At 44.3% G+C, this 23,882-nt stretch overlaps 1 protein-coding gene across 1 annotated transcript in view; it reads right to left on the reverse strand.

The window, feature by feature from the left end:
- The window catches only part of LOC141010716 (AT-rich interactive domain-containing protein 1B-like), a 182,916-nt gene that overhangs the window by 20,955 nt on the left and 138,079 nt on the right, over positions 1-23,882 (reverse strand). The window contains exons 6-9 of the mRNA XM_073483804.1: positions 22,365-22,451; positions 19,090-19,269; positions 8,946-9,267; positions 649-785 (exon numbers count right to left, since the gene is read on the reverse strand). Coding sequence (XP_073339905.1) covers positions 649-785; positions 8,946-9,267; positions 19,090-19,269; positions 22,365-22,451 — 726 coding nt within the window. The remainder of the gene's footprint in view (positions 1-648; positions 786-8,945; positions 9,268-19,089; positions 19,270-22,364; positions 22,452-23,882) is intronic.

A 23,882-nucleotide genomic window follows, 5' to 3' on the forward strand; every position in this document is an offset into this window, starting at 1 on the left:
ACCTTGGCGCTCTAATTCGTTTGAAGTTTTCCAAATGTCACGCATTCTGATATTTGGTTTTGAATAAAATGATGCCTTTCATTTCGGGAGCCACAGAGCTCTCCGAGGTGCGTTTAGCAACAATGCAGCAGGGTGAAGGGAAGAAAGAAGAAGGGATGCACCACATTAATCTTTGCTCACTGGAGGGGCCAGCTCTACGGGAGAAGCGAGAGCTCTGAGAAAGTAACCGGCTTCTCAGAGATTTCTTTTACTATCTTTTGCCCCTTCCAGGCCTCTCTGTCTGTCTTTGAATAGGAACAAGGAACAAGAGTTGGTTCTGCTTTACATCCAACAAAAACTTACGGGTTAATCTTCAGTGACTCGGTCTAACATTAACCTGGGGGGCAGTGCTTTCTTAATCAACAGGTTCGTCTCTATTATATTACCAAAAATTAGCTGATTGAGAAGGGGTCATAAGTTCATTTTAAACCTTTGTGTATCTGTTGATAGAGGGCTGTAGAAGGCTAACAGTGGGTGCGAATGGGCTTGGCTATAAATAATTACGGTGTTTTTAATTAAATAGTTCTCTTCCTTGTAAGATATGTGCTTTCTAGAGTTCTGAGTGGTTTAAATGCTGTATGGCTGCTTGTTCTCATTAAGCTAGTATACCTGAAGGCGTCATATTGTAGGCTGGACCTTGTGCGTTGCCCATGGCTGAGCTGTTGTTTCCCGTTGGCTGGCTGTAGGGGACAGTGGTAGCCATGGTGCTCGCCTGGCTGATACCAGGGCCTTGATAGCTCCCTTGCCTGCCACAGAAAGACGAGAGAGATGATGAACAGAATTGGTAAGAGACGAATCCAGTTAAGATTCACGGTGCAACAACAGGCTGTGGGGGAGATAAGTGGGTCACAGTGAAAGCAGCGGAGGAACAGAAGTCACGAAAATCGTACAAAGATGATATTTGGCGGTCTGTCACTGCCATACTCCTTTTATTATATCCGTAAAATCAAGCAGCATGGAATCTGAGAGTCACAATAAAAAAAAAAACGCAGCACACAACACAACATATCCCTGATCAAACAGACAGCTTTTGCAAAAAGACTGAAGACGAGCACGCTGCATCAGAAAAGAAAACTCTTCTATCCTCCTCTCTTCTGCAAATCCCCCTTTCCATTTTCTCCCCCCCGTCCCCCCCTCTCCCACAAGTCATAATTTAACTAATTAAGGTGTGCTTTTGGAGAGGATCATGTTATTTGTTGCCATGGTGACGGCAGAAATCAATCCTGCTCAATCTCCCTCCCCCAGTCTCCCCTCTCTCTCTCTCTCTCTCTCTGGCGGCTCATCACATGGTGTTGCAAGTGACATCAGAGGGGCTTATCTGCAACCTGCTGAATGTTAGCCGTCCTTGTGTGTGTGTGAGCGTGTGTGTGAGAGAGAGAATGTGTGTGTGTGTGTGTGAGTGATTGAAGGCAGCGTCTATCATTGCATGGCAGGCAGGCCAGAGCCAGTGACATGGGGGCTGAAAGGGAACACCATGTTTGGAACAATTTGGTCTATCTCCTGCTGGCTCAAGATTATCTCCTGGACAACCATATAAGAGAAGATTGGGGAGAAAGAGCGGAGAGAGACAGAAAACATGTGAGGCGAAGAGAGAGAGAGGGAGAGGCCTGAAACTAAATAAGAAAAGCAGACAGGAAGGGGCAGACAACTGAGGAAGTCGTCGACGGACCACAAGGAGGAGTATTTGGCCCGAGATGCAACGCCCTTTTATGTGGACGCAAAGAAAAATGCTAACCGGATTTATGTCAGTCAATTCCCTCCTAACTGGCATCTTTCTCTCTTTCACACACTCACGCAGAAACATAGTGTAATACCTCATGTTGGAAGCGATACACATAGCCTAAGAGGAGGGATTGGCTTGGTAAACCTCCCCATAATCTCATCTCACAGATGTAATTAGTCATAGAGCACGGCTGATGATACATATGTAATCCCTCTATGGGGGCCGAGGTGCACAGGGGAGCTCCATGGCAAAGAAACAAGCTCACACCAAATCCACGCTTATCTGGCCCCATTTCCCTATAATGGGGGGGGGTAATATAGACTCCTGCGTTGCTGCCTACGTGTTCCCTAAAAAGCTTTGTGTGAGTCAAGACGCAGAAATAAATCTACCTTTTGATCACCTTCCCTCTCAAGTATATTCTGCATGCAAACTCCCACAAAAGAGAGCGCTGATTAGCCGGCGAGGAAAAATAAGTTTAGAGTTGCCAAATGCTTGAGAAGCTCATTTATCCATACTGTAAAGAAAGAAAAAAAAAACGCCCCTCACCCACCTTAAGCAATATAAGCAGAAGCTCTCATGTGTGCGGTGAAATATCCAAATCAACAACAACAACAACAGTGGTTGGAGGTTTTCGGCTGTGGCGCTCTCCCATTATGACTAATTCATGTCATAAAAAAGCCCATTAGAAAGCACTTGATGGAGGCATTGCACAGCGTTTAATCACACTTAATATATGCATGTGCCGCTATCGGGGGGAGCAAAGAAAAAAAAACAAAACAAAAAAAAAAAAGGCACAGCGCATTCATCTTGCTCTTGGGCACCTTTGTGGAAAAAAAAAACATCCTGTTGCAGCAGAGAGAGAGAAAGAAAGAGTGAGTGAAGGAAGACAGAAAGAAAGCATGGGAGAGAGGAGGGATGGAGAGATGGGAAAGGAGGGAGAGGAGGAGAAGAAGAAGGGAGAGAAGGAAATTAAGGCAGGAAGAAGAAGCCAGAGTAGTGTGTCTATGGGTCCTCAGTGGACCGATGGGGGGCGTATTCTCAGCTTGGGGCCCCTGAGCTGGAGGTAATCGCTGTTCCATGAGAGTGAGTCAAGGGAACACACACTCAAGCACACACACACACAGAGTAAGAAACATAGAAACTGTATCCTAACACCGTCAGGCCATCAGGTGCACTCTCAGTTTGCTGTCTGAGGGTGGGCTGAGGACAGACGCAGAGCAGGGAAACTCGACTTTCTCTTCGAGTTTCACTGGGTTTTTTAAGAAAAGTTAGAGTTGAGAGTTTTGACATTACATTAGTATGAGCACATGAATATTCAGCTTTGGTTCCAATCTTTTGTTTCACCTGTCCAGACACACTATTAGGGTAGAAAAGCCATCATCTCACACAGCTGAAACAAAGAGCTTTCAAATGCACATTGTTGCTTTTTTTTTTTTAACCCGAGTCACTTCAAAATGATAACTGTTATTCCATTGTTTTTCTATTCATTCTATTTAAATGCTCTCCTCTTTAGTCACACACACACACACACACACACACACACACACACACACACACACACACACACACACACACACACACACACACACACACACACAGCCATCTCTCTCCTATTGCTATTCAGTCCACATGTGTGAAGGGCATCGGAGAAGGCCACTTTCACACCATGGGCAGAGAATGTGTGTCTGTGTGCGTGTGTGTGTCAGTGTGTGTTTGAGCGTGTCCTTGTGTTCATGCGCGGGGTGGGCGCCGTTGCCAAGGGGATGCCATGGTTACGAGGTGCCAGCCAACCAGCTGACGGCGTCTCTCTAGAAGTGGCAGCGCCTTTGTCCTTCATTCGTGGTGACAGGCCGCGCCGATGCCTCCCAGCGCCGCTAACTGGACGAGACAGCAGAAGCGCTGGGACTGCAGGAGTGTGTGATGGCTGAGCGTCCCTCCCTATCGATCCCTCAGCTTTGTGTGTGTGTGTGTGTAGAAGAAAGTGAGAGAAAAAGGAGGCAGAGAGTGGCTGCTGGATGGAAGGATGGAGTGGATCGGCTGGAGGCCATGAATTATATATGGACCCAATCTGTTCTCAGGGCAGCTTGGGCTCATAGCTCCTCCAAACTCCTGACTCAACTCACCACACACACACACACACACACACACACACACACACACACACACACACACACACACACACACACACACACACTCTCACAGAGGGGAGGCCAGAATAAACCTCCCACAAAAAATAAAAGGACAGCTTTTAACATATTAAATCCAGAGAAAAGCTACTCTACCCTCTCCCTCCCCTCTCTCCTAAACATCAAACAGCTCAGGATGGATGGAGGAGAAGCCATTTATTTTGCCCATCTAATGAAAGCAGAGCGCTCCACAGCACTGCCAAGACTGCGAGCGACAAAGCGCCACAGGCAGCATCCCCCGTTCTTGACATTCAAGCGCTGCTCTTATTTATTTAGCAAATTTACTTACTAAGGAGGTCAGAAATGAATTATTTGGCGAGGATTTGCCTGGGAGCACTCTACTCTCCTCTCTTCTCCCCTCTTCCAACATTTTTCTCCCTTCAATTTCCCTTTGATTTACGGCTCTTTTTTTATTCCTGAGCTTTGCTCTTCTCCTGCTAAATGCTTATTTTTTCGACAGAGCCCGTTCCTATAGCTCCAGGAACTTTTTGTAGAGTGTCGCCGGCAGCGCTGGAAAGTCATTTGAAAAGCCAGTTCTGTCCTCAGAAGCTGCTGCCAAGAAAAGCTTATACCTTTTAATACTTTCTGTTCTCTTCGCTTTTCCAAAAAGAAAAAAAAAGAAAAATCCCCAACATCACTCTACAGCCCCTACAAAATTTTGTACAGCACCTTTCTCCCAAACAAACTTGTACTTCCTCCACACTGACAGGCTTGACATCGTCCGTGTTATTTGAACATAACATGTCAGACTTTTAACACAGCAATTCATCATGCTGACAACTGGCAGCCCGGTACGCCCAAAAAGTCAACTTTTCATGAAACTGATGCTGTTTTCCAGAAAAAATAATGTGATCTCAAGATTGACCAGCATCTATTTTTGAAATTAGGTGACAGTGCATGAAGTGACATTTACTTTTTTACTTTTTCAAAGCGAGCCATAGCTGCTCCTGGTTAATGTCCGGTCACAGGGAAAGGAAATGGAGAAAGAAGGGACTCAGGGTGGCAAAACAACATGAGATCAGAGACTGCTGTGCCCACAGAGACTTGTTCTTTAATTTGTGTAGCATGAAGGAGTTTCCAAACTTTCACGTGTTGTATAATGATGAATAAATTACCCTGCACCTGCAACAGCAGAATGAAAGTGCAATTCCTAGATTACAAAAATTATGATTTGCAAGACTTTGTGTGTCTGTGCTGTTGCAATAAAAACTGTATTTCACTTCTCGTTGACACAAATCAACTTTTAGTTCTCAAAACTCTCCGGGCCAACGCTGTTTCCCCTCAATCACCAATCAAACTGGATAACCGATAAAAGAGGGACATTTGTTCCTGATTCAAGTCGGTCGGTGGAGGACAAAAAAACCCAAAAAACTCTGAGAGGGCTCGAGGGAGAAAAACACTCACGCCACACTTTATGAAGATTTAATCACGACCCTAGCCTGCAGCCCTCGGATACCAGAAGTGGCCCTCCTCTGTTCATTTGGCATTCTTTTCACTCAGCGTAATGAAGCTGGAGTGCGTCTACTATTGTGTGAGGGTGTGTGTGAGTCAGATGGGGGATGAGAGGTGGAAATGTAGAGGGATTATTAGTGGGGATGTAGTTCAGGGGGGTGTTCAAGAAAATGAGGAAATGAGGAAGAAACCAACCGATGACATCACTGCTAACTAGCCCCTGATTTGGAAGGTCGGGAGCGGGTGGCTGTGGCAGCTCACTCGGGGTCCACGCATCAAAGAGCGAGACTAGACATGTGCTATGACTAACAACTTGTTTCTCAGACGAAGACGAACTAGCTCTGAATGTTTCAGAATGTTGCGCTGAGATCTGGAGAGCAAACCGGGGTACTGGAGCCTTTAACTGCAGGTTTTCGGAGGCCAATTTTCTCCTGATCTCCCTCAGATGTTCTAAAGTGGGATCTGAGGAAGAAAAACATAACAAGGCTGTGCTGGAGACGGCAGAGAACAAAAAGCAAATTGGGAGGAAGAAAGACTGAGGGAGATAAAACAGTCTGGGTAGGATAACAGAGCTGCACAGAGACGGAGAGGGCGATACAGTTGGGAGAGTTAGTAAAAAGAGTGAAACAGGTGGGAGGAGAGAGAACAGAGGCAGACGGGGACGGATGAAAGAGGGAGAATGAGTGATAGCAGACAAGAACGACTGTGAGGGTGAGACAAGAAACTGGAGTATTCTGCAAAAATGCCCAATGTGACAAAATTTAGGCTGTCAAAAAAGCTCCCTGCTAGAAGACTTATTCCTATTTGTAGTAAAAACTTGTTATTATCAATAAAGAAATCAATATTTTTGAAATATATTGAAATATGACAAGTGATTCAAATCTGTTAACAGTGAAAACAATTATGCCAACTAGGTGAGATCTGCTTTGGTTTTCAAAGCAGATCTCACCTAGTTGGCAGATTTTTTTTTTTTACACCAGCTAGTTTAAACACGTCTTTTGTTGTTCGAAGCATCCACTGTTGGTTCGGTTGTTCCTGCAGTGCAGTGGAAGTTACACTTTGTTTTGAATAAAAACAGAAGCAATTTGGAAGTTAGCATGCGCGGCAACCTCCACCGCAGCGGAACGGAGTGAAAGATGAAAACAGGTTTCCAACAGAAAATCAAAAGAAAAAGCCCTTGTTGTACTGGCTTTCTTGCTTTAAATGTGATCTTTGCAGCACACACGATAATGACTGCTTAATGCTGAAGACGGAGATAAAACACTAGGCAAAGATAAAGAACCCAGGGATGCTTTCACAGACACTTTTTTAGACAGAAATGTAAACAAACAGAGTGTGTTAGAGAAAGTCTTCTCCTCCAGCAGCGCCACAGTGAGCGACACCTCTCTGGTGTCTCGCCGAATGTGAGGAGAGACTGACAGCCACTCTGATTGGTCCCAGCAGCGAGGATCATGTCACGCCACTTCTTATTGACAGCCCGGCCGTCTCTTAATGGCTCGGCCAGCATTTGCATTGTGTGAGTGTGTGCGAGTGTGTGTGTGTGTGTGTTTGTTAGTGTGAGGACAGCACTGGGCTGCACATCATTAATCACACATACTATCAGCCCCCCCACCCAAAATGCCAACACAGTGCTCACAACAATCTGAAACTCTGTGAGTGTGTCCATGCATCATGCTGTACGTGCTCAGTAGAGTGACTCAGACATCCCGACGATGGCAGTGATGACTACAGTGGTGATGATGAAGGTGATGATGGCTATTATGATAATAACAATGATGACTCGTCTTGTTTTGATCTCAGAGGGAGTGCGTGAGAAATATCATCATGATCACTTTCACTTTTGTCGCACACAAACAAAATTACATGTATACAGGATACATTTAAAGGGTAACGCCACCAGTTTTACACATTAATGTGTGTTTACAGGTCTTGGCGAGTACTGCTACATATGTGAAAAAAGTTTTTGTAACTCCAGAGGAAGCTGTAAGTAATCTGATCAATTGCCTCCATTGATGTCACTCAGTGACTAAGTTGCATTATGGGTAATGTAGGCACCAGGTTTCGAAAATGAGGAAGAAATTGTTGAACTATAGACAGTTTAAAAAACCAGTCCGACAGTCTTAAAGGAGTGCAATGCTAGTGGACCGTTTTTCTAAACCAGGCGACTGACGTAAAACACTTTAAACTACTTTTTCACATAAGCAGTAGTACTCCCCAAGACCTGTAAAATTGGTGGAATAACCCTTGAAAGGCACACACACGCACACATGTCATGAGGATGGTGGACGTACCTATAGTGCTGTGAATGTGAGGGTGGCAGGATGGGTGGATGGTGAGGTCTGGGTGGAGGTGAAGGTGGTAGACGGGTGGAGGAGGGGTGAGCTGTAGGCCAGTGGGTGGAGGAGGGTTGGGGTGGCTGCATCTGCGCTGGGGACCTCGCATATGGAGGCCGCCTGCAGATCGGCGTCACCAGACTCCCGACAGAAAGAGAAACTTCATCTGAAATATCATCGCTGGCTCATAGTCTGACTCATGCATCATCAGAAATGGGAATGAACATTGACAAATGTTAATCTGCCACTTCAGCCGGCAGAATGCTGGCGAGACTGCTCCCATGATGCATTGTTAGGCAAAACCCGCACCAATTGGAGGAAGCGCAGAAATCCACCCTTCCTCTCAGAAGACGGCCATGTTTTCACAAGTTCCCCCGGCTGGGTTCAGCAAAAGTTTACTGCCCACACAATCCCGCAACAGCCCTGCTCTCCAACACTACAAACACTCATATATTCAAAGCTCCAACCCTGATGGAGAAATAATATCCCTTAACTCATATACAGTTATAGCATCAAAGTGCTTTGTATTTGTGTTAAGGTGCTTGGTGTCACCTCTGTCTCTGCTGTTTTCACAGTTAAACCTGTGGTTTGCTTTCTCTTCTTTTATGTTTTGACAGAGCAGTATTCAACCCGTGCAGTCTTCTCACAAGCCAATATCTCTCTTTCTGCAACAAATGCCATTTGGTGTATAGTGCCAGCTATCAAAATGTCAGGCACTTTATGAGATGTGGGAAAATAGGGATAGTTGCACAAATGGCTCACAGAAGCGTGGAACCCCTGAGAATGAACTCTTGCCTGCACGCCTGAAAACACTCTTGGAAAAAAAAAAAAAGACAAACTCTGTGGTGCACAAATTCTCTGTGGTGCTTTTCAGCGCACCTCCCCACAGAGGTCCCTGTGATGTAAGAGAGCCGCGCTTACTGGCCCCTAATTTTTAGCATACCGCTGTTTCTGGGGGAAGTAAAATAGTCTCAGTTTGGGCCATTTATTTTGGAATGCTGCTGAAATAAAATCACCATTCTTCTTTCTTTAGTCAAGATCACTTTTAAGCCCATTATAGGTGCAGCTGCAAGGAATTAAAATGCTCATACACACACACACACACACACACACACTCATACATATACTGTACATACACAAACTTAGGTGAGGAGCCAAGTTAATCTCTGTCAAAATCTCACAATCTCCAAGATTTCCTTGCCGTGCTCTTACCTGTTATGTGTTGAGTTGGCAGAGCCTGGCATGGCAGCTGCTGCTGCCTCCTGGGCCTTGCGGTTAGAGCTACCCAAAGAAGGAGGTCCCATCCCGGGCCCAGCTGGCTGGGGCATGCTGGGAGAGCTGGGAGCCATGGGCGGGTACACCCTGTTCTGGCTGCCTGGGCCGAGGCTGCGTCCTACAGGTATGGGCTGGCCGGGCCCCTGGCCATGCATGGGGCTGCTAGCGTTCATTCCCAGACTGTTGGTCATGCCGGGGCCGGGGCCGCTGTAGCCGGTACTGCCAGTGCCACTGTAGTTGGAGGGCCGAGGGTAGTTACCTGGAAGAAGAAGGCACATGTGGATGAGCCGATCATCACTGAAATATTACACCGACAATGTCAGTGAAAAGGTAAAACATGGGTTGTTGTCACTTTGGACATTAACTTCCCACTTGAATTTGATAGATTGCTTACGAGATTGACACAAAATGGCTGTTGTGAAATACCGTAGGCGCAGATAGGTGCTATGAATCACTTTATTTGAGAGAGATGGAGTGTTTATTAAGTGCTTGTCAGTTGATACCCTGATACCGGCATCAGTGACACATACAACATTTTCATCCATCAAGAAAATAGTCGTGTGACAGATGAGGAATAAGGGATATAAAGCGCAAAACTGAATTCTGAGTCCTAACCTCTATAACCTTCAGTGGAGGCCTGTAAAACTATATGGGGTGTGGTGACATTTTTCACAGCTGCAGGTTGCCGGTTGGCCCTCGGAACAATTGCCAAGCTTAAGGCTGACTTTGTGCAACACTTGAGAGGAGCTCTAATCTGCAGTAAATGCTGTGTTGCTGCCCTGGAGTGCCACACGGCCGCAATGCCAGAAGCTTTCCTAAGGCACACTTAAACCCCTCCATTTTGGCTCTAAAAGCTCAGCTCGCCTCCAACACCAGCTGCAATAAGAGCTGAAAGAGAATGAGCATGCTGTCCAAGACAACATGTACATACATTGAGGCACACTAAAGCACACCAACTGTACATGTTAGTGCAGTACACTCCCACACACACACACATATGGAGCACATCACATTGTATTCCCTCTGCAGGCACTGGGCCTTTTCCCCACCGATGTTCCCTCCCTGGGACAAATCCTCTGTAAAATAGAAATGGAAAATGTGGCATCCTCCATTGTGAAGGGGGCTATTTATTTTGATTTGATTAAGGGTGCTTTAGTTGGGCCTCACTGCTTAATCCTCTGAGAATATGTCTGGAAAAGGGGATCAAGTCCCTTTAAAACCTGAAGGCTTTTCCGCACGCTCAAACGAGGGAAAGTTGAATGACAATATTCCACACGGGGGGAAAAAAAACATCTCCGAAAATGGAAATGGCTTCTCAGTGTCCTCGAGCTGCTTCAGTGAAGACACTTTCCACATGACATAAGCCTGCGAGTCCAACAGAGGGAGAGAGCGGGAGGAAGCAGCAGAGGGTGGGGGCGGAAAGAGAGGAAGACAGACAGACAGAAAGGTAGGGAGGGGAAAAAAAAACCTCCTGCACCCCCCAACCCCCGAGATAGGATTTATATTGAATCAAAATAAAAGTCTTTCCCATAAAAGTCAGCAGCTCCGGTTGAATTTGTCCAGAAATTGTGATGAAATCTACTGTGGGAGATGGGAAAAGAAGAAGCGGATTATTTCTGGAGAGGCTTTGGTGAGTCGGTGAGCTGAGTACAGCTGACACCTGTCAAGGGTTTTGGGGCTATAATAGGGAAGCGTTCAGGAAGAAAGGATGTCTGCTAACGAACACAGGAGGATATGTAGGGTGTACAGTGCATGTGTGTATATGTGTGTGTCTGTGTGAATGCAAATAAAATGCTTCTGAGACCGTGCGACCAGTTAGAAGACACATTTCCATGTTTCTTCCACTCATAAGCAACTGCCTACAACGCTGTGGAAAATCCTGGGAACGGTGCCCTGCAGCTTCCTCCCTCTCGGCGCGGGTGGACGATTTGCTGCAGATGAACAAGGCCGCAGTCAGCGACCTCTCTCAGCCCTCTTTGGACAGCTGTTGAGCCCCATGTCATGGCCGCCTGCCATACATTCCCAAAGCCTGGGCGGACACTTTGTGGTTTTTGGCCCTTGTGACAGAGTGAGGCTCCAGCACACCTCCCAGGGAGTTGTTTATATCACACAGTCCCATTTGGACAATCTGCATTTTTTTTTCTTTCCCATTTTGGCGGATGGGCCCAAAAGCCCCAAAAGTGGGAGTGAGTGTCTGGAAGTTTCCATGATACAACTTTACTGGTTGTGAGTGAGAAGCCAAATGGAGTCGAAGAGGTTTGTGTTGAAAAAATGTGTTATTAAGCAGCATCAAGAGAACGTATCCGTCTTGATGTACTACCATTCAAAATGTTCTAGTTGTGGGCTACGTTTGCCTCGGCTGACAAAGGAAAGACAGAGTAGCTGTGGGACTGCGTTAACGCTAAGCTTTCCTATGAGTCTTGCTCTATCCTGACAGGAATGATTCACTTGCTGAAGGATTGGGGCTGCGCCAGGGCGCTTCTTCAAGGACAGATAGTGTACTAACCCACTTTTTAAAATGACTGAGAGCTCGACCATGAAATTCTAGGTGTTTTCAGAAGAGTCATTCATGATTTGTAAGGCTTAGATTAGGTGAGGAGGCTGGATCATGAGGCAAAAGACAAAATAAAGATAACTACAGAATATATACGTCACGTTTAAATTACAATTATAACATATATAACACAGTGTAAAGGAGAAATATTATGCTTATTTTCAGGTGCATAATTTTGTTTTGGGTTACTACTAGAACAGGTTTACATGCTTTAGTTTTCTCTGTTTTAGCTCCTGTCTCTCGAAGACTACCCAGTCTGCTCTGATTGGTCAGCTCACGCAGGCCTGAGCCAGCACCGCTCACAGTGTCTCCGGCCGGCTCTGTTATGTTTTCAGCTTCCAGTTAGCTTCAGCAGTTCATCGCTGGCAACATGGTCACATTAAATCATCGAAAATGACCTATCCTTGGTATAGAAATCCCTTCTAACTTTGATCCTTCAGTTAACTTTTGTTAGCATGTCTTTCCTTAGCCATGACAGTAGCTGCATACAGTATAAGGTAATATGAATTGTGAGCCGTTGATGGTTTTCTGTGCAAACCCCGACTTTCAAAAAACATAATCTAAGTGCTAAGAAACTCTACTTCCTGTTGCTCAAAATGAGCCAGAAGAAAGAAATCTGCAGTGTTAGCATTAAAATATACTGTATGCAAATAAGTGTGTCATCTACTTCACCTACTTTGCATGCTACTCATACTGCTCTGGAAACCAATCAAAGAGGGACAAGAGGAAAAGAGGACAAGGAGGATGTCATTTCTTATTTGTCCCTTCTCGTGTCCTTGTGGCTGAGTCTTGATTTCCTGCCTGCTTCTCGGGCACTTGGTGCCTTTGGGGAGTCTTGGTGGTATTTATAGTGCGATGGAGGGGAGGAGAAGGAGAAGGAGAGCTCATGGTGCTTCGTTCACAATTACATGGAAATTCCCAGCACGGTCACGCATTCGGGCGGACGCTATATCCTGCGCCGGGTTTAATCCCCGCAGTCCCGCGGGAGAGCTGGAGTGTGACCGAGCAGATTAACGTCTACTGCTTCCTCAGCAGACTGGACCGTCCAATGCTAACAGCCGAGGCAGTCATTCTCCCGGCTACGGTGGAGTATGGGATGATGGTGCACCAACGCGCCCTCCGGATCTGTGAACTCCATCAATAAGGAGTGGAACGCAGATTACATGGCTGCATGCTTGAGCTGCCAAGGACAGGAGCAGGGCAGACTGTCCATGTCCCCATGTGGCTGAACACAAATAAAAGAAATGAATAACAGCATTTTTCTCTCTTGCTTTTTTTGTGGATGTGGATGTAGTGGTTTGAGGAGGAGGGTTTCGGGTGGGGAGGTGGGCAAGAAAGAAATGTGGTGTGCTGACAAGAACAAGACACTGAGTTATGTATTGTAAACCCTAATTTTAACTGTTTCTAATGGAGTTTTATCTGTTTTTAAAAGTTTAAATATCTTGAAATCATGCAGATTAGTTCTGTCGATAATATCAACACAGACCACTGACATAGAATAACCAACGATTGATTTCTCCACTCGCTTTTCACCGTTTAGAGACCCAGTATTAGACTGCAGTATACATGTATGACTTGCTGGGATGGATACTTTTTTTGCAGCGTCTTCTCTTGCCAGAGGCCTTCACATCCTCTCCCAGCCACCTCAGCACCTTCCCCAGCAGGGTGTCTGAGCCTAAGCAGGACAGGGGTGCGCCTTGGGGCTGACGAGCTCCACACACTGTCAATTTCCTCCGAAAAAACTCCACTCCCTCCCCGGGGCGCTGGCTTTTTTGGCTGAATTACACTGCGGCTCCAGCAAGGCACCAAGGCTTAAAAGTGCTGTCTGAAGCATGGTCATTACCAGCGAAGTGCTTAACCCTGCGAGGGGGGTGGGTGGAGGGAGCTATGCGATGGGTGGGAGAGAGAGCAGGAGAGCAGAGACAGACTCCAAATCTATCTACTATAATGGCCTGATATCCTCCTCGCCTGTCCGTCTGCGTGTCCACTGTTCTCAACATGCTGGCTCTGTACCATGTCCAAATGCACGTCTTGAAAACAGCTGTTGGAGTCATTTGAGTCCTGAGGAGAGCCTGATATCACCACACAGTACGAGATCAGTTTAACTTTGGATAAAGAGGGCTTTCAAAGGACAGCCATAAACATTTAGCAGCTTTAATATTTTTGGGGAAAACTGGGCAGTCCTCTCTCTTTAACAGCTCTCATTTGGGCAGTGAGAAAACAGCGAAAGAGGGAAGCTTTGGCAGGGTTCGACTTGACATCTATTTGAAAGAAAACGTTTGGTTACAGTCTAGGAAGCAGACTTATCTAATCAAAGATCTCTGGAAATAACTGCTAAATATTTTAGTACTGTTTGTAGAAGGGCCATATCCCCCTGCAGTCTCATGTATCACCATAACTGTATGTCGGAGGGAGCTTATGTAGTCGATTACACAAGCTGCACTACAGAGTTACACAACACCAAACAGTTTTTATGCTCTTCAGTAAGCTACAAACTGGAAGTGCCGGCAAGCATGATTGCTGAAAAGTTAGTATCGCACACACCACACGCAACCTAAAAGCCCAAGAATGAGGTTTTCCCAGCATACAGGCGGACAGGCCAAGAAAAACAGCAGAGTAGAGTTCAGAAACTTGGGAGTGTGTTTCTGTGTTAGCTAATGGCTGGCTAATTTGTTAGTGCGCTAGGGAGAGGGAAGGGAAGCAGATGGAGCTGTCATTAAGAACAATGACCAGCAGCTGCCTGCCCTGTTCACCCTATGGTCCTGGCTATGTGCTGGAGCTCATAAGAATGGTTTCCAGTAGGGGAGATGTTGGGAGTAATGCTTTGATATTTTATGTGTATTAGCAATTTTTGTATGAGGACAAGATGATCTCTAAAGAATGGAAATATGAGGAAGGTTAACAGGTTTTGTTTTAGGGTAAGGCTGTGTTCAGATAGACATTAGCACTGATAGAACAACGCCTTTTCATTTTTTTTTTGAGTTAGAGCATTGTGTTGACACAGTGCAGGTGCAGAAGGCCACTTCAAGAAACTCTGGGTGGTCCAGCAAAAAGTTGAACTTAGCTCAACTTTTTCCAGAATGCAATGCAACATCATCCAGCAAAGCAGTCCTGGCCAGCTAAATTATCTACCAGATTGATGAGGTTGACAAAATATTAGAAACACATCTCAGTATAAAGCAAAACAATACAACTGCACCACAATAATGACACCTGAATCAACACAATAGACCATATTCACACGACAGCCATTTTCTTCTGATGTCACATTTTTTGCTATTTCACCACGTCTCAATTGATCAGCAACTGAAGAGACACTGGATAGTGAAAATCTGGAGGGACATCAGACCTTATTTTAAGGTAAAACGACCCATTAGCTGGTTAATATTCAATTACATCCTCGCTAACAAAAGTAGGATTTATTGGAGGGTTGTTGTATCAGACAGCATCGGTTTCATCTGGGTGTACCTAATAAACTGCGAAATGTAGATACAGCAGGTAGTAAAAAAGAGAATATATATTCTTGTGTCCTGTACAAGTGTAGTCTCTCAAGAAGTGTCACTTTTTAGGTGCACACTGCGCTGCTGTCTGAACATATCCTAGAGTACTGATGCAGGACAGATGCAGCTCACTTCCAAGTGTATTCTATTTGAATGAGAGTGTACCATCATATATATACTGGATGTATTGTAAATGTGTGCGATGAGAAGACAGCGGGCCTGAGCTGTTCTTTCTGTTTCTGAAGGGAACATCTCTCCTGTCATCACAGTGAGATTTCACGCTCATCTGCCTCCGGAGCTTCTTCCAGGCTAGTCCGCCTCGCTGTCGCTCTCTGCTTACTTTATTTCTCTTCTTCTCTCTGCTTACTGGGCTGTCAGCCCAGCCAAAGTCACATTAAGAGATAAGAGTGGGTGGAGAAGGGAGGCCAAATACCAAATGCATTAGGGCTATTAATCAACATTAACAAATGCGAGGGAGAGGCCGCAATTTTGGGAAAACACACGCACGGATGGGCGCATTTATCAAGGTGACACATTAAAACACACATTCACCAAAAAATACCATAATGTTTCGTCTGGTGTGTCGCCAAAGGCAGAAAACGAAGTACAACAGCAGATGTCAACGTTTGTTGGATGGCCGGGAGTCGTACGTTGGAGAAAACAAGCGAGCGGAGAATGCTTAATTATAGAGAGAGCGATCCAAACTTTTTTTTCCCATATTTCCTTAAATGTGTGTTTATTTTCTCCGAGTTTTTTTTCTTGTGTATCAGAAAATGCTGGTTTTGATGATTGTTATGACTGATTCACCAAATGTCTCATCAAACAGGCCTGTATACTGTGGCAAACTGAGCCAAAGACTATTGCTCCAACAACTGCAGTCACAGCTTGAATTAGAGAAGTTAGCTGTGCTTTAAAAGTAGGAGGTTTGCTAAATATATTCTCTTAGTTAGCTCAAACAAGCAATATATTTTTAGTCTTTACAAGTTTCGCAGTTGTGGATCTCTGAAATTACTAACTTTTGAAGCCCTGTGTTTGTATGCTGGGCTTCTCATTATAAAAAGCTTCCCTCTCAGAGTAAAGTTCCCAGTGATCTTTTTGATTATGTACACACACTAACACAATAAATGTATCATTAAAGGAAGAGACCGTGCGCTTTTAGGACATGGCACTCCCAATCATAGGTAAGGTGCTATAACTATTGCAGAAGTCCTTAATTTTGGTGCTGGATTTATGGGATGTTTGAGAATGCTCTTTTTTGGATACAACAACCTGCTGCAAACACTACTTTGAGTTTATAGAAGTATCTCCTGTGTATTTGTAGGAAATGTAACAAATATCCGCAATCATGCCATGTTTGAGAATGGAAAAATGATTGATGAACTATAAAAAAAACCCACCTGTTTAAATTATTCTAAAGACTTCACAAACACTGGCCCCTTTTCCAACATCGTGCCTGACGACAGGACCGGACATCATCATTCAGTGGGTAAAACCTCATGATGTGTCAGTCTGCCTTGTCAGTCTGAAGCTTCCTCATAATCTTGTCATGAGGAGGGCAGAGAGGTCCCTCCTGGGTTCAAGTGTCTCATGAATATTTCTGAGAGTCACACCTTCAGAAAGAAGTGGTTTTTTAATGCCCCCAGTGAGACCTACCACACAGGATGACAGAAGACTGTATCTGTGTGAGTATGTATGGGAGTTGTAGAAAGAGTACTGCTTGTAAGTTTGAGAACTCTTTAGAATTGTTTGTATTTCTGCGTTAAAGTGTACTTTTGTCATCTTATCATTGAGCAGAATTATCTCACATTTAGTTTTGTTGGGAAAAAAAATGTGAACCTTCAGTTTAGCTGAGGGTACTATACCGAAAGTACTTTCGGTATAGTACCCTTTGAACCCTGTGCCAGCGATGGTAACTACCTAAACACAAGATCTACTTTGTGTTTCCACTGCAGACTGTCCTCTTAAATGTAGGCGGGAGTGGTACTGACTGGCTTTGAGGTAACAGAACCTGGTGTGACACCGTTGAGCAGCAATAAATTAAACTGAACATTTTCTGTAACTGTACAATCCCAGAATTGATAGTTTCCGTGAATGATTGCAAGTCGTCCTGGTTCCGAGGCAGCAAAGGAACCCCAAACCATGATACTGCCGCCACAGTGCTTCACAGCTGGGATAGAAGCTGCGTTTCATGCAGTGTTTAATTTACGGCAAACAGGACACTTCTCATTTGAACCAACAGGCCCTCGTCCATCCACAGAACATTCCTCCGCTAGCCGTCTGTTTTTTTTTTAGCAAACTTTAGACGGGCAGCAGTGTTCTTCTTGGAGGGTAGCGGCTGTCTCCTTGTTATCCTGCCATAGATACTATTCGTGTTCAGTGTTTGTCTGATGGTGAACTCATGAACATTGACATTAGTTAATACAAAAGAGGCCTGTAGATCTTCAGATGTTACTCCTACAGTATTTCACATTGTGCTCTTAGAGTGATTTTTGTTGGATGACCACTCCTGTGTGTTGAATTTCCTCCATTTGTACACTGTCCGTCTGACAATGGATTGGTGGGAAAAAACTCTTATGAAATGGTAACCTTTTCCAGCCCTTCTTTTCTAAAAACTTTTTTTTGTCTGAGCTCTGCAGAAATCCACTTTGATGGAGGCATGGCAAACTTCCACACTTCCTGTGTGGTGTAGATCACATCCAGGTTTATATTCTTTCAATAGATCAAGGACCGTTAAACTCATACCTAATTGTCATCCCATTAATTAAAACACATCACTTCAATTATCCTTTTAAATGAACGGATGACCGAGAGGTTCACACACACATTTCCAACAAAGACATGAAATGGTAGATAACTGAATGCTGCTAATTAAATGACTGAATAAGTATAATTTTTGTATTATTTGTTTATCTGGGCCCTCTTTATCTAGTATTAGGAATTGAATGAAGCTCTGATGACATTCTAGGTGACATTTAAGCAGAAACAGATAGACTGGCACTATAGATAGAATTAAAAACCAAAACAAAAGATGGCTATGCCTTTCAAAATGAGTCTTTATGTATCACTCATTAGCAAACTCTCTTTGAAACCAAATAACTGATGTCAAGGCCCAGTGTGATGAAGAATAGGGGTCCAACAGTCATCCTTCCAAACTCCTCTATAACCCCTTTGAATGAACGAGCACTCCAGTAAGATGAATGAGAAAACAAGTTGTTCTACAAATCTGATGTGAAGTAAAAGTTTACGCAGAAAGTCAACACAGGACCTGTTTTCATAATTAATTCATTGTAAAGTTTGAAAGGAGTCAGCCTGTGGGAAATCAAATTATCTCATGTTGGCTTTTCAATAGTCTTTCTTAAACTGTGGCCTGACATTTACATTCTCTTTTTGTGACAGGAGTTTTTTTGTGTTGTTTCATTGAGCCTGATTCCAAGGACACGCTTTCTCATTAAAGCCTCAGGATAAAGACAAAGTCGTGTTTAAAGGAATACACTGAAATTTGAGGGGGGGAACTGCTTATTTGGTCATATTACAAAGCTAGACCTTTAGATCAACTTTTGTGCCGTCAATAGAATATTAGCTCTTTATTAACACTTCAAAGCAAATCAAAAGTAACTTGCAGCTAAATCTATTACCAAAACTATTGTATGATAAAGTGTCAAAGGCCTGGTTACACCTACACTTATGATCTCAATAGAATCACAGAAATGAGTGAATTTGCTATTGAAGTAATTCTGATGAATTCTTAGCATAGTGTGGCGTCATTGACCGATACCAAGGACTACTGACAGTGCTAACCATGGAGTCAAAATGGAGCACACCTTCAGTAGAGTATATGGTGCATACAGTATGTCTTTTAAATAAACTGATAACTTTACTTGTCTTATGTTGTTAGCAACCATCAAGCTTGAGTTTTTCCCACAAATTCATCATTGAATGAAATGATGTATAATCCTGAGAACAAAGTAGGGAGAGTTGTGGGAGAGTAAGTGGCAGGAAGAAGCAAAAGGAGTGAACAGGCTCTAACCTTGGTGTCCATACTGGGATCCTTGAGGTCCATAAGGGCCTGAGGGGCCGCTCTGGGAATAGGGACCCATCCCGGGATACAATGGGCCCCCAGGTGAGGGGTGGGGGGACATAGGAGGTCCGGACTGAGGAGAAGCAAACTGGGAGCTAGCCTGGTTTCTCTGCATGTTGGACATGAACCCTGAAAAGCACAAATACACATAAAAAGCAATGTCAACACTTAGCCTATAATGCTCAAGGCGTAAAACCCAAAGAGCTCTTCAGTAGTAAATGTACCTGCACAGTGAAATCAAATGTTGACTGAGGAATAGAGCGAAGGTGAGTGGGATCATGCTCTTGGTTCACAAATCTGGAGATCCATTAAATTGTCTCATGTAAAGATAACCTTATTTTTCATTAAAGCCCTAATCTTTTACCTGGGCTTTGGCTCCTGTTACTCGTAGATACGCATCAGTGAGTAACACAGCATCGAGTGGGCATTACACAAATTGCGCAAAAAGGACAGACTGACATGTAAAAGGAACCTTGAGCACAACTAAACACACACTCTGATCTCTTTATAGACTCTATCAGTAGTCAAAGCACAGGTCGACATGGCCTTAAAGACGTATGCCTGCAAAAGCTGAGTCTATGTGTGTGTCTGCATTTAAAAGAATGGGCAGAATTGAATATAACAAAAAATCCAAACATGTGCTCCGCTCTCCACAGAATAAGCCGGTGATTTGACCACGGCTACTGTGTTATTCTAAACCGTTCTGTCAATAGATGTGTCAAAGCCTCTCAGGCCCGAAACTCGCCTCCACCATTCAAATTGACATTTGGAGCGATCCTCGCTTGGGCTTTGCTCTTTCAAGCCTCCCCTTCCGTTTTTAAAACCCACAGAAAGGTCTCCCAATCCACCACGAATGAGGAAAGGTCGCTGGATGGCCATTGAGGGAAAAAGAGAGAGTGTGTGGGCATGTGTGTGTGTGTGTGTGAGGAGGGGATTCAGTATTGCAGATTAGGTGTAAATGGATTGGGCGCGCTCGACTGTAAAGTTTGATAGCTACCCGCTTTGTTGAACGAGCGCGCACAGACCGACTCTTTAGTGAGTTCGGGGTTCAGGGAAAGGAAGTTGGAGAGGGCACGTTGACGCTTGTATAATTCCTTGTTGCTAAGAGAGCAGGAGGATTGGTGAGGAGAGAGGAGGGAGATAAAAGTTTAAAAACGCTGTGTGTATCCACGTTATGCTTATGTGCACATACATGCGTCTACATATTTGTGTTTTCTGAGCGTGTGGGGGGAGATAACGGCGAAACAGAGCAATAAACGCGCGATGTCTGTGTGTGCGCGGGAAAGAGACCAAGACAGACAGAGAGAGAGAGAGAAAGTGTGTGTGTGTGTGGGAGGGAAAGACAGTGCAACGGAGGGAAAGAGTGATTGGGGCCTGAAAGTGCTTAGGCTGCGAGTGCTGGGTTTAAGGAGCGAGGACATTATTGTAATGTTTTGCTTCCATTAGGGTAAGGGGATTCTGGAGAGGAGGAGAAAAAAATTACAGTGTGTAATATCGCGCTTTAAATTGCCTGGAAAATGGATGAGGAGAGGAACATTGTGCAGACAGTGCTAAAAGCAAATAACACATTCAAGGATTTCTCTCCGTCTCTCTCTCTCTGCTTCGTTCCCTCTCGCTCGCTACACACACACACACACACACACACACACACATAAACCTTTCTCTCTTTCTGGCAAAGCGAAGGGGAGCTCTCAACCGGACAACAACAACAGGCAGTCGGCGAAGCACGCGAGAGACAGTCGGGAGAGGAAAAAAAGGGACATTCAGCGGATTTATGGAAATGAGAAGTGGAGAGAGGCTCTTACGGAGGCAGGCACTTGAGCAAAGTGGGGCGTGTGTGTTGGGGAGGGAGGGAGGGGAGGTTTAATCCTAGCTAGCAAAAACAGCAAAAAACAACAGCCAGCCCTGTTAACCGGCGCTGTGTGTTTCCTGGACTGGGCTGGGGAGGGCTCGAGGGTTTACAGGCATTAGAGAGCAGCATTAAATCCCAGGCTTGATTTCATCATGTTGGGAAATAACCTTTTACAGTCCTTCGCTCGCTCTGTCTTCATCCATCCACTCCCTCTGTCTCTCTCTCTCTCTCTGATGCTAACTGCTCTTCAGTGGCTGATAGAGAGGGAGAGTCACAGTCACTCCATTAAGGTTACATCCCAGTCTCTCAGGTTTTTTGCAGTGTTGTGTGGATGCGGATTTTTTTTTTTCATGAGCAATTCTGCTGTTTTTAGTAATACTCGAGAAGTGGCCATAATTGCAGGAAACAATTTCCCGTTTTGGCGGGCACATGTGGCCTGTGGGTTAGCAATCACGATACAAGCCTTTGGCAGCCAGTGTGTCCAAAAATGAAGTGGCTCTGTCAAAAAAAAACGAAAAAAAAAAAACACACTCTGACTTGAACATAGTCCAGGATAAGTTGACTAAATGTTTACTGTTACATATTTACCAAACCATTGTTTTACCATGACCTAACTTGGCCCACGATGAAGCACAATGCTAAATCCTTGTGTCTGTGTGCGAAAGCACCTGCTCAGCTGAAACGACAACAAGTATCATTTAATCCAGCATGTGTTTAAAAAGTTAGTTTTAAACACATACTGGACAAGAATGCAGAATATGAAAGGTGTAAAGTGGGTGGCATACAAAGTCAGTTTGGAACAGCAGAAGAAAGAAAAACAAAGGCCTGCATTGAGCCAAACCAGCCATATTGTTTGTTTACATCCTCCTCAGAAAATCTTTCATTACAATCATTGTTATTTCTTTTCCCTGAGCATTGCCAACATACCATTTTTGTTTTTCTTAGCTATGGTCTCTACTCTTCATGCACGCCTCACTGGTGTGGAATGTAAAGAAACAAACTATTTCCACAGCCTCTTTTAATCCTTGAGTGTGATGTGCAATCTGTTCTTTTGGACACTATTTATGTTGATCACATACAAAGACTACAGTGTATGCATTCGCAGGCCAACCTAGTTTCACTAAAATATATTAAAAAAACGAATGCACATCATTCCACTCTACAAACATTAAAGGTGCAATATGTAAGAATTTGCCACCTGTCAATTTAATTTAAAATTTAAATTAAATAACTCCAAACATAGCCGCTGACTGCTGCTAACTGTCGGTGCCGTTAGCTGGTAAGCTTAGTTTACTGTGCAGCCAGCCAACGTTCACTATTCCCCTTCCTGACAAGGCCAAACACCAAATGGTGGCCACACACATACACATACCTCTCTCTTGAGCCATAGGCGAGCGGGTGATTGGCGGGTGGGATCCATCTGGTCCATTCCCAGAGTTCTGCGGGGCCATAGTGGAGCCTGAAGAACAACAAGAGGATTGTTGGATTCAGACATCCACTTGATACTGCACTGACTTGACACATTTCAGAGCAACAACGGTTCAACTCTGTCTTTTCAACGAAAAGCTGTCAAATTAAAAGAAAATGTTTTTGCACGTATCCAATACTCTTCTTTGCATGAAGCGAGGTCAACAGAAAATGGATTTATATTTGCTTCCCATTCCCTTGAAAACTGAAGGAACTGTTGTAACAATAAAGCAATGGATAATAACTTTTGTCTTTTTCTCCGCATTTATTTCAATGGCACAGAAGTCACCTGGTTCAAAAAGTTTTCTGCCATTCGACTGCTGGAAGAAAAACAACGTGACATCAGTATTAAGTTGAAGGTTTTATCTTCAATGAAGCTGCCCTGGATTTGTTTCTTGATGCCAAGAGCTCAGCACAATCACTATACATGAAGTTGTTTGTGGTTCACTATAAGCTAAATGACAAATGCACTTCCAGAGGACATATTAAGTCATTGGACCCTGTGCCACTTCCTTGTGTAAGCATTAAAACTAGAGCGATCCCCTATAGAAAACCGGAGCCATTTGAGGCTCATTGATTGTGCAGGTCTTTGGGCTGCGCCTGTTCCATTGAAATCCAATAGTGAGTTGAGAGTCTGATTAGGACAATGGCAGACAGAGACTGTGGTGGATTGATTTGGCCTAGAGGAAGGAGAGAGATGGCAAATTAACCTTTTATCTTTGGATTCAGACCTGAGACAATGAGGAGAGGGAAGGACAACAGGGAGAGTGGTTGGTGTTTTTAAACTGCACTGGTTGTAGTTCACTGTAGATGAGGCGAGGCTATTCAACCGTACATGTTGTCACTACTTATATTCATAATTACAGTGTATGTTTTGACTTGACTCTATAGAAGTAGGACTATGTGCCAAGTGTAATCGTCTACTCAGGATGATGCATTATGAAGTACAGGAGGGCTGTATTAACACAATTTTTGCTGCTACAGTCTTCTTAAAACTCACTGTGAATATAAATCCCTTATTATAAAGGAAACACTTCACATTATTCAATCACAAAGCAGAAAGTGTGCCGCTCCGAGGGGTGTGTGTGCATATGTGTGTGTGTGTGTGTGACGTGTCTGTCCACAGTAACAGTAATACATGACTGGAGGTGGCACACTCTCCACATAAACAAACCCAATTAAGTCAACATAATTGCTTTGCATAAAACCGCATAAACAACATTTCCATACACCCGGCCGCCTACACACACACGTGCGCGCAAACACACATGCACACAGACACAGAAGTCATTGGACAAACAAGTGTAAATAAACACACTGGAACACACAAGGAAACACTCGTAAGAGCACAATAAGATATGTGCTAAAATATTCACACACACACGCACACACACGCTCACACACACACACACACACACACAAA

The sequence above is a fragment of the Pagrus major genome, chromosome 16 (genome assembly GCF_040436345.1).
Source record: "Pagrus major chromosome 16, Pma_NU_1.0".
NCBI classification, from domain to species: domain Eukaryota; kingdom Metazoa; phylum Chordata; class Actinopteri; order Spariformes; family Sparidae; genus Pagrus; species Pagrus major.